General features: G+C 45.6%; 2 protein-coding genes across 8 annotated transcripts; one reads left to right on the top strand and one right to left on the bottom strand.

The window, feature by feature from the left end:
• Nucleotides 1-217: 217 nt before the first annotated feature.
• Nucleotides 218-8370, bottom strand: RUNDC1 (RUN domain containing 1). The gene is made up of 5 exons (XM_019981702.2): nucleotides 7834-8370; nucleotides 4613-4771; nucleotides 3447-3645; nucleotides 2881-3000; nucleotides 218-2481 (listed from the first exon to the last, which is right to left on the bottom strand). Exons 1-5 carry the CDS (start codon nucleotides 8329-8331, stop codon nucleotides 1616-1618), a joined length of 1842 nt encoding a protein of 613 aa, XP_019837261.2. The 5' UTR covers nucleotides 8332-8370; the 3' UTR covers nucleotides 218-1615.
• Nucleotides 8363-14328, top strand: PTGES3L (prostaglandin E synthase 3 like). 7 transcript variants are annotated; one of them, XM_019981705.2, is made up of 8 exons: nucleotides 8363-8871; nucleotides 9243-9356; nucleotides 9462-9528; nucleotides 9634-9732; nucleotides 12256-12345; nucleotides 13180-13233; nucleotides 13737-13764; nucleotides 14127-14328. In XM_019981705.2, exons 1-8 carry the CDS (start codon nucleotides 8864-8866, stop codon nucleotides 14132-14134), a joined length of 468 nt encoding a protein of 155 aa, XP_019837264.1. In that variant the 5' UTR covers nucleotides 8363-8863; the 3' UTR covers nucleotides 14135-14328. The 7 variants fall into 7 exon arrangements, with proteins under 7 accessions (XP_019837264.1, XP_070629644.1, XP_070629639.1 ...); XM_070773543.1 differs by lacking the exon at nucleotides 12256-12345; XM_070773538.1 differs by lacking the exon at nucleotides 13737-13764.
• The last annotated feature ends 1666 nt before the right edge of the window (nucleotides 14329-15994 follow it).

The raw sequence follows: 15994 nt of genomic DNA, 5'->3' as shown, positions 1-15994 counted from the left end.
GTAGGCCTGAACAGAATGAGATGAAAATGGCAAGGGCAGTTTTTTGTGAGTTTTTCAAGGGGTAGGGGCAATACCACCAAAGCTGAGTTGATCCAGGGCAGAGGGCAGAGAAGAGGCAGAAAGGCTAGGAGCCAGACGTTACTCAAGGAAATACTGATCTGGATCAGATGGGCTGACAGCACTCAGACTTATAAACCAAAGCCAATGGTCTCTAAGGTCTTCGCAGAGAAGCTACACAAAATACTATGATTTTATTAGCAATCACAGGTATCATTTTCCACAATATTTTACACTTTCCTGTTTCACATGAGGGAAGACTCATTCTAATGAATTACCAAGAATAGATCTTAAATAATATTTTACCCCCCAAATTAAGTTAAAATGCACTACATAACAGTGCAGACACAAAGTGCAGCTGGCGATTTAACACATGAAATGATGCTGAGTCACTACTGTTGGGGAACCTATTTGGCTTTCCAGAAGGTGATACACTTTGCTCATCTTTGGTCAGTCCCAGAGCAGTATGCAAGCTGAATAGCAGATATGAACTAAAAAGGCTAAAACAGACCAAATATGACCAATCTAGAGTCAGTTTTACAAAGAAATGCTCAGCCCGCTCTCCATCGCCAGTGATCAGCCACAGTTCCCACCCCTGCTGTAGTACTATCATGAGGTCAGACCTCCTCCCCCAAGCAGCCTCCAGGACTCATGGAGCACAACCTTGAACACATTTCCTTCTTGGGAGCTGGCAGGTGCACAGAGGAAAGGTTACTTGCCAGGGGACATGGTACCAGATGGTGGTTGTCTTTGTAAACCAGCTCCAAAACTAAAAGACCATCACCTGGGCCATGACTACCTCGTCAGGGACAGAATTCAGTTCTTACCTCTACGTGAAAAAGGGCTCATATTAGAATCAACCATGGGGATTGCCTGGCAGTCCAGTGGTTAAGATGTGGCACTTTCACCACTATAGGCCTGGATTCAATCCCTGGTCAGGGAACTAAGATCTCACAAGCTTTATGGCACCACCAAAAAAAACAAAACAAAACAAAAAAAACCAATTGTGGTTAATACCCTTAGAAATACTGTTCTCGGATACTTCCACTCCCAGTTTTAGAGGAAGCTATGGAACAGACATGGCCTCCCCTGATCCTGGGCTCAGGAAGACAGAGCCATTGGTATTCACAAAAGGAATTTAAATTCTGACCCAGGACTCTCACAAACCTGCTTCAAGTGAAGGAAAATGACTCCTCAAGTTAAATCTCTTCCAGGACCAACAACTCACTCACCACTGTGAAGAGAATGCTTACAGCAACCTGGATTTTCTAAAACTCAGGTGTGGCATGGTGAAGGTATACCCACGACTGACTTCTTTTCCACAGGCTCAAGTACATGTGCTCATATGTACACACACACCAGGGCTGAACCTTTTAACAAGAGGGTCTCCAGCATATCTTTCTGAGATGCTAAGTTGATGGGGAAAAGACTTTGTATTATCTTGCTGATGAAAATGTCTTTAGCCCCTCCTCCTAATTCTTGCTTTTACTCTTAAAGACGAGTATCTATCTGAGCCACCCACTGAGCAAGGTGCTGGTCTGGGGCCAGGGCACTCTCATCAAAAGGCGTCTTTGATGTTCTTGAGCTGGCGCACAGCCAGGTCTACAGGGAGGCTGAACTTGAGGCTGCTGAGGCGGCTGAGCAGGTTGAGGGCGCTCTCAAAGCCTGTGTGTGCCATGTAGCTCCAGGGCTGGTAGTGGGGCTCGATGAGCGACCCCGACTTGCAGATGAGGTTCATCCAGGACACGAGACGCTGCTCGTTCAGCGCCATGCACACCAAGGCTTTCAGCTCCGAGTCTGCACTGCGCTTGAAAGGGTCGTGCTCTGTCAGCACCATGTGGATGGCTGTCAGCAGGCTCTGCTTGGGCGTTACCACAGTGCCTCCTGTGACAGGCAGGGCAAAAGACTGCGAGAGCTTTCGGGCTGGGGATTCCACGAACGCGCGGCCGTTCTTAGCGTGGTAGTACTTTACAAAGAGCTCCCAAGGGTGCATGGCCTCAGGGGCCGAGGAGAAGGCAGGCAGAAGACAGGCGATGGGGGCCATGACGAGGCTCATCCCCGGTGAGGGGGCGTACAGTCCGTGGGCCAGCAGGTCCCTCACAGCCACTGTCAGCTCCTTCCGCACAGCCACAGTCAGCTCATCCTTGCCTCCCAGAGAGAGGTCCTGGAGGCTGGCGGAGCTGATGACGTGGTCGTGCGCCTGGTGCCTCAGGGCAAGCAGCTTCACTCTGTCGACTGACACCTCCAGCCTCTTTAGCAAGGGAGAGTAGTCCCTGTCGCCATGGCCCCTCGGCCACAGGGGCTGTGGGATCTGGCCTGTGGCACACCCGAACTGGCTGACGGCAAAGATCTGCAGCACTGCCAGCGCTCGCCGCATCAGGTGCAGCCCTGTTTCCCGAACTCTCTTCACATCTTCTGCCTTGGCTGTGTAGGAAACACAGTAACTCAACAGTGAGAGGCTGTAGTGGTCAGAGGCGCCACCTATAGCTTAGAAGCTGAGATTCAGTCTGGCTTCTGACCTACAGTACAGGTCCTGCATGAAGCCAAGAGCCACCCAGGATGGCACCAGACTTACCTATTTTGGTTAATAACAACTATTTTGAGATATAACTCACATAACATTCAATGACCCATTAAAAGTGTAGGATTCAGTTTTTTTTTTTTTTTTTTTTAATATTCAGAGTTGTGCAGCCATCCTCTCCCAAAGAAACCGTGTAGCACTGGCATTTTCCATTCCCCATTTCTCCCCAATCCCCAGACCTAGGCAACTGCTAGTCCACTTTCTGTCTCTCTAGATTTGTCCATTTTGGAACCTGTACTTACTTTTGCTGTTTCCTGGAGGCAGTCTGCTGCTGCCAGTTCTGCTGGAGTCACCTCCTGTCTTCCCACTGGCCTTGCACTCACAGTGTCCACTCCCTGTCTGTAATGGGCTTCCTACTTCATCTGCAATCAGAGTTTATGAAGAGAAGACCCTTGTTTAGCCTCTCTTTGGCAGGTTTTTAAAGGAGAAATACTATTTACTAGTGCCTACCATGTGACAAGACTTTTACAAATAGTATTTCATTCTGCGGAACAGTGACTAGCAATATACTAGCTGGCTCAATACCTATTTGCTGAGTGCAGGAAGCATGAATCATAATTTTATGGAGGAGGAGAGCCAGACTAAAGAGGTTAGGAAACTGCCTACCCTCTTTAGTCCATGAAGGTGGTGAACAACAGGGCTGAGATTTTAACTCTATGGTTCTAAAATCCATGTCCTTTCCACACCACTGTGTTGGCTCCCTTACCAAATGATCAAACCTCTTTAACAGTTCATCAAGGACTGACCCTATTATGTTAGTACTCAAAAATACATATAATTATGATGACGTCCATCCATCTGCTCTGACCTTGGATGAAGCTGATGAACATCTCGAGGTCTCGGATCTGAGTTTTCAGCTGCTCAACCAGCTGTTCTTTCACTCGGGCTGGGTTGACGATTTGAGCCACAGCGGCATCCACACGCTGCCGAAGCTCCTCAGTGGACAGTGAGCTGAGGTCTTCATTCAGATTCATGTCCAGTTTCTTTATTAACTCATCAATGATCACCTACCAAGACCAAAGCCATGAGTACACCCTTTGGAATTTTCAGGGAGAGGGTTAGGGAGAAGGAGAATCTTGACTAGTTGCCCCCCTCCTACCCTTAAATGGAAATCAAATTTGTGGAAAAAACGGTGCAACTGCTGATCAAGGTGAGGGCACAGGCCCTTTACTTCTCTTATAGACATAAGGACACTTGGTTCCAACAGAATGGCTCTTCTTGCTGCAAACTGTCTACCTGGCCAGGTAACCTTCACTCAGGAGAACAACAGTGTGAATGATCCAAAGTGGCTGATGATCCCAAAAGCCCCATAAGTAGATTCCCTCATGGCCTCCAAGAGAATAAATACTGACTTCCCCTAGTCTCTAGTCCTCATCCCCCACTGCGCTATTCTAGGCAACTAAAGGAAAAGCTCTGCAAAATACTCAGGCATGTTACAGCCAAAATATCCCAGTGACAATATGAGGGACAATGTGAAAACCATATAACTCTAGCTGTGCCAGAAAAACAGCCACATCACAGCTCCAGGAAGACAAACACAGGGGAGGCTGTTTTCCGACCAGGAGATTTACCTGTCTGCCCAGGTGTTGCTTTAATATATGCAGCATTAAAATCAGGAGTCCTGGAATATTTCTTACCGGGTGCTGGGGGAAAACTAGTTTATAAAACTACGATGAAGTGCCCAAGTAGAATGGTTTTAATGATCAAATGAAAGAAATTATTGTTATTATTATATGACTATTAATAATAACCACCACCACTTAAAAAAAAAGGCTCCATCATCATATTAGAAAGCTTTGGCACTTGTGTTTCCACGAGTGAATAAAGACTGGTCCCAGGTAGTAGCAACACTTCCCTTTGATTTGGGCCAGTGGTGAGGCCGAGGGTGAGCAAGCTGGGAAGGGCTATCCTGTGAATGCTGGAAGGGACAAAGGAACCCGAGGCAGTAAAGGAGGAGCCTCAGGGTCTGCTCACCCGCTGTCTTTCCAAGACCACAGACTGTGGAAGGGAATCATAACTGCCCTCTTGATAGGCAAACGTTTCCAGGTCATCGAGCTGGGTTTTGAGCTGCAGGATCAGTTCCTTTTGCTTCTCCCTTTGGGTTTCCAGACGTTCCCGTTTCTCCTGCTCACTCTAAGAAAGGAAAAGATTTAGGTCGATTTCACAGGAAAAGAAAAAGTCAGGACATATTAAGAATCCTCTTAAGCCAATAATGACTAGTAAAATGTAAAATGCTCCCAAGTAACCCAAATGAAATACAGAATTCATGAGACAGACTCAAAAAGAATTATTTCATCCGGGAGAATATATTAAATGTGTGTTTTCTTTAAGAATTTCTCCTTCACTGGAAATAGGATATGAATACAGTGGGGCCTTTTGTTAACACTGCTTCCCCCTCCCACCCCACAAAATTCTAGTTAAGATTGACACAATTTATTTCATCCAGGAAGCCTTCCAGGAATTAAACATGCCATCCTCCATAGCCAATTCTCCTGAACAGTTGTGGCAGCCAAATTGTACAAGAGAATCTGGAGGTAAGGGTGTAGAGAAAGGCTTGGTAACTCATAACTAGTTTTTTAAGGTCAAAGCTCCTCCAATATATTGCAAAATCAAATGAATAAATGCAAGTGCCTAAGGCAGCGAAAAAAAATCTAAAGCCAAATAATAGGAATGGGAAGGTAATAAGTTTTCTTAAAAAAAAAAAAAAAAAAGGCTGGTAAGGTTCCCTAAACAGTGACTCCTTTTCTCACTGTTGGCCACCAGGTCATTTCTGCATTTAAATGCTTAAAAATCCTTTGGAGAGGTTCTTCCCTGGTGGTCCAGTAGTTAGGAATCTGTGCTTCCACTGCAGGGGATGTGGGTTCAATCTCTGGTGGGAGAACTATGATCCCAGATGCAGTACTGTATGGCAAGAAAATAAAAACTCTTTAGAGGGATAAAGTCTTGCCAATATGTTCTCAAAAACTGGTCTTCCTCGCCTTACTTTTTTTTTTGGCTGCACTGAGCAGCGTGAGGGATCCCTAGTTCCTGGACCAGGGATTGAACCCACACTCCCTGCAATGGAATTGCAGTGTCCCAGTCACTGGACTGCCCAGGAAGCCCCTCCCTTGTCTTTCTTGAGTATAAAAAGCAAAAGCAGCAAATTATTTGCAGGTGTAACCCTGCATTTTAAACTACATATTAAATTAATCTTAAAATGGTACTTACCAAGGCCTCCAGAAGTAAGGTATGAGAGAGAACAAATGAAAAATAACATTAACTTTTGTTTAGCTACTTTAAAAAGCAAGCCTCTTGCTTTAGTTTTGTCCAATAGAAAAGCCAGCCTTTTCTTGGGGGATACCGCTCTCCAATCCTTTCCCAAAGTCGTAGTTTCTTCCTTAGAATCCTGTTCTCTCCCACTGAGTGAAGGCCTATATCCTCTAAGAGGTTTCCTCGATTTCCCCAGGCAGAACCAACCACATCCTCTGTATTTTATACACACTTTTACACTAGCTCATGTTACATTATAAAGATCCGTGTAGGAGTCTGTCTCCCCAGTTCTATGAACCCCTTAAGGGCAAAGGCCTTGATTGTACCCCCAGGGCCAAGCTCAGTGTCTGGCACAGGGTAAGCTCTCAGTATACATTTGCTGTGTGTTACTGAACTCAATCATGTTCAGAAGGACACATAACTAAATACTGAACTCTTATGGTGAAAGTTGTTTAACTGGCCCAAAGGGAAAGAAGTAGCGAAATTTTGTTTTCATTGTAAGCCTTCCCAAGCTATGAAACCCAGGAAGAAAGAAACCAGTCATAGATACTGATTCCACCTGTATGAGTGTACCAGCTGAACGCTTCACCTGCAACGGTAATTACTGAGTACGCTAGCAATGGGAGTACGGGCAAACAAGTTTACTAGGTGAGGACAATGAGCTCTGGTGCAAGACAGGAAGTTAACAAATAATTTCCAGTATGAAGTGAGATAAAATACTGGTTAAAAAACCTGAAAAACTGAAACCGACACATACTAAATCATTTGGTTCAAACACATCCCCACTTTGGTGCCACTCGTTCACGTGTCAACACATGCACACAAGACTGCAGCTGCACACCAGCTGTTTTGATCTCAAAACTTTTGTTTTCAGTTTTACTGTGTCTCCAAAAGTAAAAATGAACAGCCAAACATCCACAGAAAACCTCTGGTGCTCCTCACTCCTGAACAGAGCCCAACCACAGTAATTCTATCCTATTTGCTCCTTAAAAGCCTGGCAATTTGGGGACTTGTGCAAGGAGCTGCGGGTATGTGGAGAGAAGGGTGGTACAGAAAACACAGGATTGTACTGGAAACATTCAGATTAAAATAAGCAAGTCAATATCTGCTACTGATAAGTCTTCTTGGCTAAAACCAATTTTAGTGGGAAGAAAGCCACATGTGGATTGTAACCTAAACAATAAAAAGGTGGGGAAAAGAGAGCCCAACAAGCTACAAACTATCTACAATTATGCACTTACAGAGGTTCAAAAACTGTAAAGAAATGTTGGCTGTGGATGTCATAACAAATTCTCAGTACTTAATGTCAGCTAACTGAATGAATCGTCACAGCTGCCAAAGGTGCTTCCTTCAGAATATCTAGTTATTAAGTAGGATGGGAAGGAGTTGTAAAATACCAGCATTAGTAAATTTGTATAATCAGGAGTTGTGTTTCTTTCAATTACTGAGAACTTACTGTTTACCAAAGCTCTCATACAGGAGAATCTAAAGATAAAAGACATCCTCTAGATTCTAGGAAAGAACAGATAAGGAGTAGATCTAAATTTCCATGGATTTTAATTCGCTTGCTCTTCGCTAACCAATTTTCTCAATCCCCGGGGTCGGGGTACTCTTATCAGCAAACGTGCTCAAGACTTAGATACTGCAAACGATGACAAGGTGAGTGGGAGCAGTATTGTTTCAGCTGGTTGTTCTACTGTCTGAATACTCTCCTCATTCATCCCTCTTTTGCTTTTTATGTCACCACATCTGCATCTCTTTCCACACCTTTGGTGAACACCTCTCATCATCAGCTTCCCAGGCCTCTCAGTCTGGTCTCTTCTGGGACACACATACCCACCTAGACGAGCCGGTTCCTCACCAGTGCTACCTGCTTTCGAGTTACCATCCCTACCCACCCAGCCTTCTATGCCCATATCCCCCGGGGCCCGGCCCCAGCTGTTCACCTGGTCCTCGCCCCGTAACTGTGGTCGGTCCCCCGGCAGCCCGTCGCCATCATCGCTGGCGCGGTCCTCCAAGCCCCCGTAACCCAGGACGTGAGGGCAGCCGCGGAAGGCGAAGTCCTCGAGCTCGCGCAGGAGGCGCTGCTGCTCCGCCGGCGCCCCGCGCACCACCTGCCGCAAGCGGAACTGCACCTGCGCGAAATGCGAGGACAGCGCAAGCAGCGCTGAATCCAGCCGCCGCCTCTCGGCCCGCAGCCGCCTCAGCGTCCGGCCGGGGGAGTCCGGCGGGGAGCCGGGGACCACTCCGGGCTCCTCGGCCGCCGCCTCTTCGGAGAACGCCGCCGCCCCAGGCCCGGCCTCCGCCACGGCCCCCACTGGCGCCCAGCGCACTGCCTCGCACGGCGGCAGCGACTCCTCTTCCTCCTCCTCTTCGTCCTTCGCCTTTGGTCCAGAGCCCGCCAGCCCCGTTACCGGCTCCGCAGCCGCTTCGACAGCCGCCATGTTTCAGGAAACGCCGCCGCACGTCAGCCGCGCCCCCCTGCTGCCATGGCAACGGCGCGCCAGCTGGGAAACCTGGGGAGCTGGTGGGCGGGGCTCAGAGGTCACCGAGTTCAGACGTCACCCGGGGCCCGACTTCCCTCGGTATTTAATTCTGCCCAATAGTTTTTTTAATTGAGTGCCTGGTTTGTGTCGGGCACTGAGTATACTGAGCATTGGAGAAACAGGTGAATGAAGCCAGGACAAGTCCTTCCGTGTGTATCGACCTCTAGCCCTTCCTCTGGTTCCGGCTGGCGGGTCGTCTGTTCCTAATGTGTATATTTCTGGAGACCCCAGAGATGTGAAGGTCTGCAGGGACTGTGCTGTCCCAGAGACCCTTTAGAATGCGAATCCCTTGGCTTAGGCCACGTTTCCCGTTCCTCTAAATCCTTTCCCCGACCATATAAGGAGAGGCAGCTGCTGGGGGCGTCCCTAGGATCTAAAGATAGCAGCCCCTGTCTCGGACTCCAAACGCCACAGGGCAGCGGGAGCAGCCATGGCACGGTAAGTGCTTCTGGCCGCCTCTTTCACTAGAGAGTCGCTTCTCTGTTTTCTGGGCGCTCCAGGTTCTGTGAGGTCCCAAGGGAGCCCTGGACTTCAGGTCTGTACCCTTGGGGTGGTGAAGAGAAATGTGACCTGAATATTCTCCATGTCTCCCTTACCTCTCTACTCTCACACTTCTCCACTTCTTCTCAGGTTCCCCCTCACCGCACACCCCAATCCTGTCAGCCCCGCTTCCACTCCCTTCAGCCTCATTTGGCCCCGCTTTGACCGTGCTGTAGCATAAAACGTCACTGTGTTTTCCCTCCACCTTTCCCAAATTCCCTGTCTTCCCTCTCACACGGCTATGAAGCCCCACCTCAACTCCTCTTCAGGCAGCATGCCCGGACCCTGTGGTACGACAGGCCCAAGTATGTGTTCATGGAGTTTTGTGTTGAGGACAGCACGGATGTCCACGTGCTCATCGAAGACCACCGCATTGTGTTCAGGTAACCCCCACCCCCCACCCCCTCCCACTTCCTGGGAATCTTTCCTTTCTCTGCTGCCCCCCACTCTCAGCCTTCCTCATCTCTTTAGCAGTATTGTCTCCTCAGCTGCAAGAATCCTGATGGAGTGGAGTTTTACAATGAGATTGAGTTCTATGCCAAGGTGAACTGCAAGGTAAGGGTGGGGTGGAACAGTAAGGACTGGATGGGAAAGCTGTTTGGGAAATTGGAGATTCATTCTAAACCACGGACCCTAAAAGTGAGGCTCTTTACCTGGCAGGACTCCCAAGATAAGCGCTCTGGCCGCTCCATTACTTGCTTTGTGAGGAAATGGAAGGAGAAGGTGGCCTGGCCCAGGCTCACCAAGGAGGATATCAAGGTGGGTGTGTGGGAAGTGGCTGCTTTTTCTCCTATGTGCTCTGTGTACCCAGGTACCCAAGTTAGGTCTGGGAATCAGCCTTGGCTACTTTCCCACAAACATTCTGTTACTCACCAGGTCTTGCCTATTTGACCTCCTACATAATGCATTAAAAAATTATTTGTCTGCATCAGGTCTTACTTGCTGCAGGCAGGATCTTTCATTGGGGTGCATGAACTCTAGTTATGCAAGGGCTTAGTTGCTCTGAAGCATGTGTGATCTTAGTTCCACAACCAAAGATGGAACCCAGGTCTTCTGCATTGCAAGTCAGATTCTTAACCACTAGATCCCCAGGGAAGTCCTCTCCTAAATAGTCTTGAATCCATGATTTCACGTCTTCCTAATTCAGGCCCTATCCATTACTGGGTGAGGTTTGTTGAATATTTTCAGCCCCTCTGCATTCAACATGGTCTGTCCAAAACACACATTTGACCCTGTCACTCTTCCTCTTAAGACCCTCCAGTGGCTTCTTTTTCCCTAAAAGTTGAAAATTGGCTGCCTGCTGGCTAGATCTGGCTCTCAGATTTGTGGCCGTCTTCTCAGTGTTGAAAATTATTTTGAAGGGTTACTTACATTTAAAAATGTGGAGATTTCACCTCTTGGTCAGAACCACCATCTACCAGTAATTCACCAAAAAGACCAACAGGGAAAGAGGAGGGGCACCCACTACATGTTTCTAGGCCTTTTAGAAAACATGGAGTTGTTCCTTTGGCCACATTCATGTGAATCTACAAGAAAGGTGATGTTGTAGATCTAAAGGGAAGGGGCACTGTTCAAAAATGAATACCCCACAAATGTTATAATTAGAACATAGCAACACTGGAAGAGTCTACAGTGTTACCCAGCATGCTGTTGGCATCTTTGTAAACAAACAAGTTAAGGGCAGGATTCTTGCCAAAAACATATTAAGCATTCTAAGAGCTGAGGTAGCTTCCTGAAATGTATGAAGAAATATGGAAGGAAGCCAGAAAAAGAAAGGAAGCCAAAGAGAAACATCCTTGAGTTCAGCTGAAGGACCCACCTGCCCTGCCTAGAGAAGGACACTTCATGAGAACCAATGGAAGGGAGCCTGAACTGTTGCAACCTATCAAGTTAGGTGTAAAGAAAATAAAAGACCTGGATTTTTTTTTTAAGTAGAGATTATGAAAAAAAGAGAGATTTCACCTAAAAATCCAGATTCTCAACTTCTCTCGGAAACTGAAGACTCTGACCACATTGGTCTAAATTCTCAAATGCCTAGAGTTTGAGCTTTAAATAGGGCATGTGCTCCACTTCACTTCACTCCTTTTCATTGTCTCTCTGACATGCTTAGGCATTTGAATGTGTAGCTTCTGCCGTTTGGGTTGAAGTCTCAGCACCACAGCGCAGTGTGATATATAAGCTTGTGATTTTGCTATTCCTGCCTTCTGCAGCCTCACACCACTTTACTCTCTGCCTTGGACTTCACATTTCAGCCACAGCAAACTGTTTGCAACTCTTTTTCATGCACCAGGCTATTGTTTACCTCTTACTGTGCCTTCTTCCTGGAAACTCTCCATTATCACTACCTTTGCCCACCTAACCCCTGCTCATCCTTCAAGGCAGAGCCCTGAAACCCCAAGAAGCCTGGTTTCCCATGCTAACCCCTACCTAAGCCACTGTCACTCTTTCCACACTGTATTATAATTTATTTACATTTCTCTTCCCTACTTCTTTTTATAAGTTTATTTTTCTTATTTGGCTGTGTTGGATCTAGTTGTGGCATGTGGGATCTTCATTGTGGCATCATGCAGGATCTTTGGTTGTGGTGCCTGGACACTCTAGTTGAGGCGGGTGGGCTCCAGAGCATTCAGGATTCAGTAGTTGTAGCTGGTGGACTTAGTTGCTCCGTGGCATGTGGGATCTCAGTTCCTCAGTCAGAGATCAAATCTGCATCCCTTGCATTGCAAGGTGGATTCTTAACCACTGGACTACCAGGGAAGTCCCCTTACTTGTTTCTTGATGGCTGGGACTCAGTATTAAATGTTTTAATAATCCTAGTGCCAACCTCAGAATCACATAGTATGTGTTCAGTAAACACCTGTTCAATGAATGAGTGAACAACTTCTTTCCCTGTCTAAGCATGGGAACTTAGAATATTGGTGTCCAAGAGTTGTCTCTGATTCCAGGGAATGCAGCTTTGTTGACTCCTAGGATGCTTTATGATACAGCTATTTTTCTAGATGTGTTATCTCTCTAGTCAGTCTGCTCCTGGAGGGCAGAGTTTATGCTTTTCCATCCTCTACAGTGCCTGGCATTGTGCTTGGCACTTAGTAAGTTCTTGGTCAACCTTTGCTGTAGCTGCTGCTGACGTGGCAGCCCAGAGTGGGGGTTAGTCAAAGGGGAAAGATGATACCCCCAATGACTCTTTCCCCCAAACATGCTCCCACACACATCTCCACACTCATCTATGCGCCTCTGCTGCTGCCTTCCTGACCTGGGGCTCTGTGTGCTTTTCTTCTGCAGCCAGTGTGGTTGTCTGTGGACTTTGATAACTGGAGAGACTGGGAAGGGGAAGAAGAAGTGGAGCTGGCTCAGGTGGAGCATTATGCAGAGGTAATTCCATTTTCTGCCCATCTCAGTCATTTCTGGTGGCCCTCTGCACACACTCAAGGATTGTCATCAACTGTGCTGTGCTCTGCTTAGTCACTCAGTCGTGTCTGACTCTTTGCAGCCCTGTAGACGATCCCATAGACTGTAACCTGCCAGGCTCCTCTCTCCATGGGGATTTTCCAAGAATACTGGAGTGGGTGCCCTCCTCCAGGGTCATCAGGCTAGGCAGAAGTATGTGAGCTCCCCGGCAGGCTGCTTATTGGTGTGGTAGTCTTTATATGTTTTGTGCATTGTTTAGTAGGGATGCAAGAAATAAGTATTCTGTCCGTGAAACTATAAACAGATTCATTCACTGTTTAGAGTAGAGCCTGTATTCTGAAGAAGTTTGGCAAAACCTTTTCCTACTTTTCTGTAATTCTTGTTCTCTCTCTCTTCTGTTTTCTTTACATACGTGTGTGTGTTTTTCATGACCCAGACAGCTTCAGGGGAAACTCAAACTATGCAATCTAAAAATTCACATCACAGAATGAATCACTGTTTCCCAATAAATTGTACCTTGCATAAGATATTTGGTTTCGGAATTTCAGCTACTGTTTATTCAAGTTGCAAAAACACTAATAGACACTAACCCAGATTTGTTAGGGTGTGTGTGTGTGTTTAAATTTCCTTTTAAAAAGGGGCTCAATGTACTTTTCTCCAGTTATTCCAGTGTTATATTAGGGGCTTTAAAACTGGGGCAACTATTTGCCTGGGACCATTTTCCGGTGGTTCATCGATATGCAGGTTGCTCTTCCCTCACTCCTCTTATCTTTTGTGACTCCTCTTCTCTTCTACCAGCTTTTGAAAAAGGTCAGCACCAAGGGACCACCTCCTGCAATGGATGATTTGGATGTAAGTAAAGCCTGTTCCTTAACCCTTCACTTTCCTTTCTGTCCTTAAAAATAAAGATACTAGAAAGGTCCCAGTCTCTAGCAGATCATGCTTCTCAGTGCACATTAGCCAAATCTGAATTTGACACAGGAGGTCAAATGTCCTTCTTTAATGCTTTAGAAAACCCCAGAAAGCCCTTCCTCCTTTCCATCTCTTCCCTTCTGCTTCTCCATTTTAGAGCAGGCCTGACCATGTTTATTATCTTTACAGCTGTAAGGACCAGTATAGCATTTGTTGAAATTCTCACATTAAATGATTCATGGCACAGTGTTGTTTATTGAGTACCAGTGGCTTATTTTATCATCCAAAATTTAAATCCTTCTGTGTTAGGCTCCCTAGAAGTTGTGTGATTTAGAAAATCACCAAAGAAGACTTTGGAGGGAGTTAGAGGGAGTGAGCAGCTTTCGTGAACACAGATGTCCACTGCAGACTGTACAGGTGTTTCTGTCTTCTTTTTTCTCTAGGATGATTCTGACAGTGCCGATGCAACAAGTAATTAACTTTCTGTGACAGCAGAGCTGAAGAGGAAGCTGCGGCTATCGTCTAGTCACTCTAACAAGCCAGGACCTGCGTCTTTGTCAGCTCCTTGATGGTGCACCAGCGTCCTCTGAGATCTCTGAACTTTCCTAGAAGCTTTTTATTAAGGGTCTTCCTTCATGTTTTTTAAAAAAGTTTCTTCCATTGCTTTCATTTTATTTATTATTATTATTTGCCGTGCTGTGCAGCATGTAGGGTCCTAGTTCCTTGACCAGAAATTGAACCTGCACCCCCTGCGTTGGAAGTGCAGAGTCTTAACCACTGGACTGCCAGGGAATTCCCTCCTTCATGTTTTTGTTTTTGTTTTTTTTCCTTAGGCACTTGATATGGCTGCTGTATCAGATGGCAGGATAGGAGAGGAGCAGACAGATGGGGCCTTTGACTTCCTATGGATTGGCCATAATCTTTATATTTGTACTCATCAAGGCTTTCTTGAGTATTTGAGCCTGTGTGTGTGTATGTTTTAAAGCAAAACCCACAGAAGCAACATATAGATTATAATAAATCTCTAGGAAGTGTTCTCTGTCTCTTTCCTTCTGGTACTTCTTCCTCCTAGAGGCAAGCCTCTTCCCCCTCTATAGCTCCTTCCCAGTGGAGAGGTGGGTGTCAGATATCCTGGCCCTTACTGTCGAGATTTCAAGAAGAAAGATGTTGGGAACAGACTTGTAACCAAGCTGAGAAACTTTTCCATGCCCAGACCTATGCTCTGATCTTCAGAGCAGGATCCAGTCTTTCATTGTATGGCTAACACTGCCACCTCTAGCATCAGCCAGAAACCCACTTCAGCTTCCTGCATACTCCAGAAATTTTACACTTTTAAAGGTAATTGTTACATTAGTTAATGCCTATGTCTCTTTACTCCTCCATTCATCAGCTACCTCATTCATCCATAAACATTTTTTGATTGCCTAATGTGTATTTAAACTGTGACTTAAACAAAATTCAATGCCCAGACCTTGCCCTTGAACTCAGGGTAAAGTACTGAGATTTGTTTAAAGAAACTCTAAAATTTATATCAGTAATTTATGGACATAGTTTAAAAAATTAAATGTATAGAAAGGTGTACAATGTAAAGTAGGATTTGTATTCTCTTAATAGCTGTAACCACTGTTAATAGTTTCCTCAATAAACATATATCTATATACAATATTATAAATTATATAATACCTATAATTTATATAATTATATATATAAAACAATATACAACATATCTGGAACATAAACATATACAGTATCCTGTATTGTGTATATACAGTACAATATATATTAAAATTTAACACATGCATGGGCAAATGCAGTTGTGTGCATGTGTAGTGGGACTCACACTATTATATACATCTTGCACCCTGCTTTTTTTCACTTAATATATACTGGAGTTCTTTCCAAGTCAGTGTACATAGATCTGACTCTTCTTTATGGCTCCATGTTATTCAGTTGAACATATTTTCCATAATTTAACTGGTTCCTTATCAATTTGGTCTTTTTCAGTTTTCACGAAGGTGAAAATTGAAATTTCCTTGCATTAAAAAGTACATCTTTACATGTTTGGCAAGAACATTTGTAGGGTAAATCCACACCACCCTTCACCTCTACCCCCTGCCAGAACCAGGTGGGATCCTGTTTCTCCCACCAGGAATTGAACCTGGGCCCTGGCAGTGGAACCACTGAGTCCTAACTACTGGACTGCCAAGGAGTACATATAATGTAAATTCCAGAAGTGAAATTGCTAGGTCAAAGAACAGATACATGTAAATATTTTGAAAGCTGTTGCTAAGTTGTTCTTAGATGAAATACTGATTTTCACTTCCACCACCAAGAGTGCTCCATTCTCCAAACCCTTTTAGGTATTTGCCAAGATAAAATTATACTTGGCTTGATTTGCTTGATTTATTTATTTCCAGCTGTCCTGCAACGCTTGCAGGATCTTAGTACCTGGACCAGGGATTGAACCCAGGCCTTCAGCAATGAAAGTGCAGTATCCTAACCACTGGACCACCAGGGAATTCCCTGGTTTCATTTGCTTTAAATTATGAGATGGCTTATTGTTCTTCAGTGACTAATGTTTCTTTTTAGAACCTCCCTCAGTAAAGAATTTGCCTGCAATTCATGAGACCTGGCTTCGATTCCTGGGTTGGGAAGATCCACTGGAGAAGGAGATGGCAACCCACTCCAGTATTCTTGCTTC

Source organism: Bos indicus, chromosome 19, assembly GCF_029378745.1.
Source record: "Bos indicus isolate NIAB-ARS_2022 breed Sahiwal x Tharparkar chromosome 19, NIAB-ARS_B.indTharparkar_mat_pri_1.0, whole genome shotgun sequence".
Lineage (NCBI taxonomy): Eukaryota > Metazoa > Chordata > Mammalia > Artiodactyla > Bovidae > Bos > Bos indicus.
This window is presented reverse-complemented; position numbering and strand designations above follow the sequence as displayed.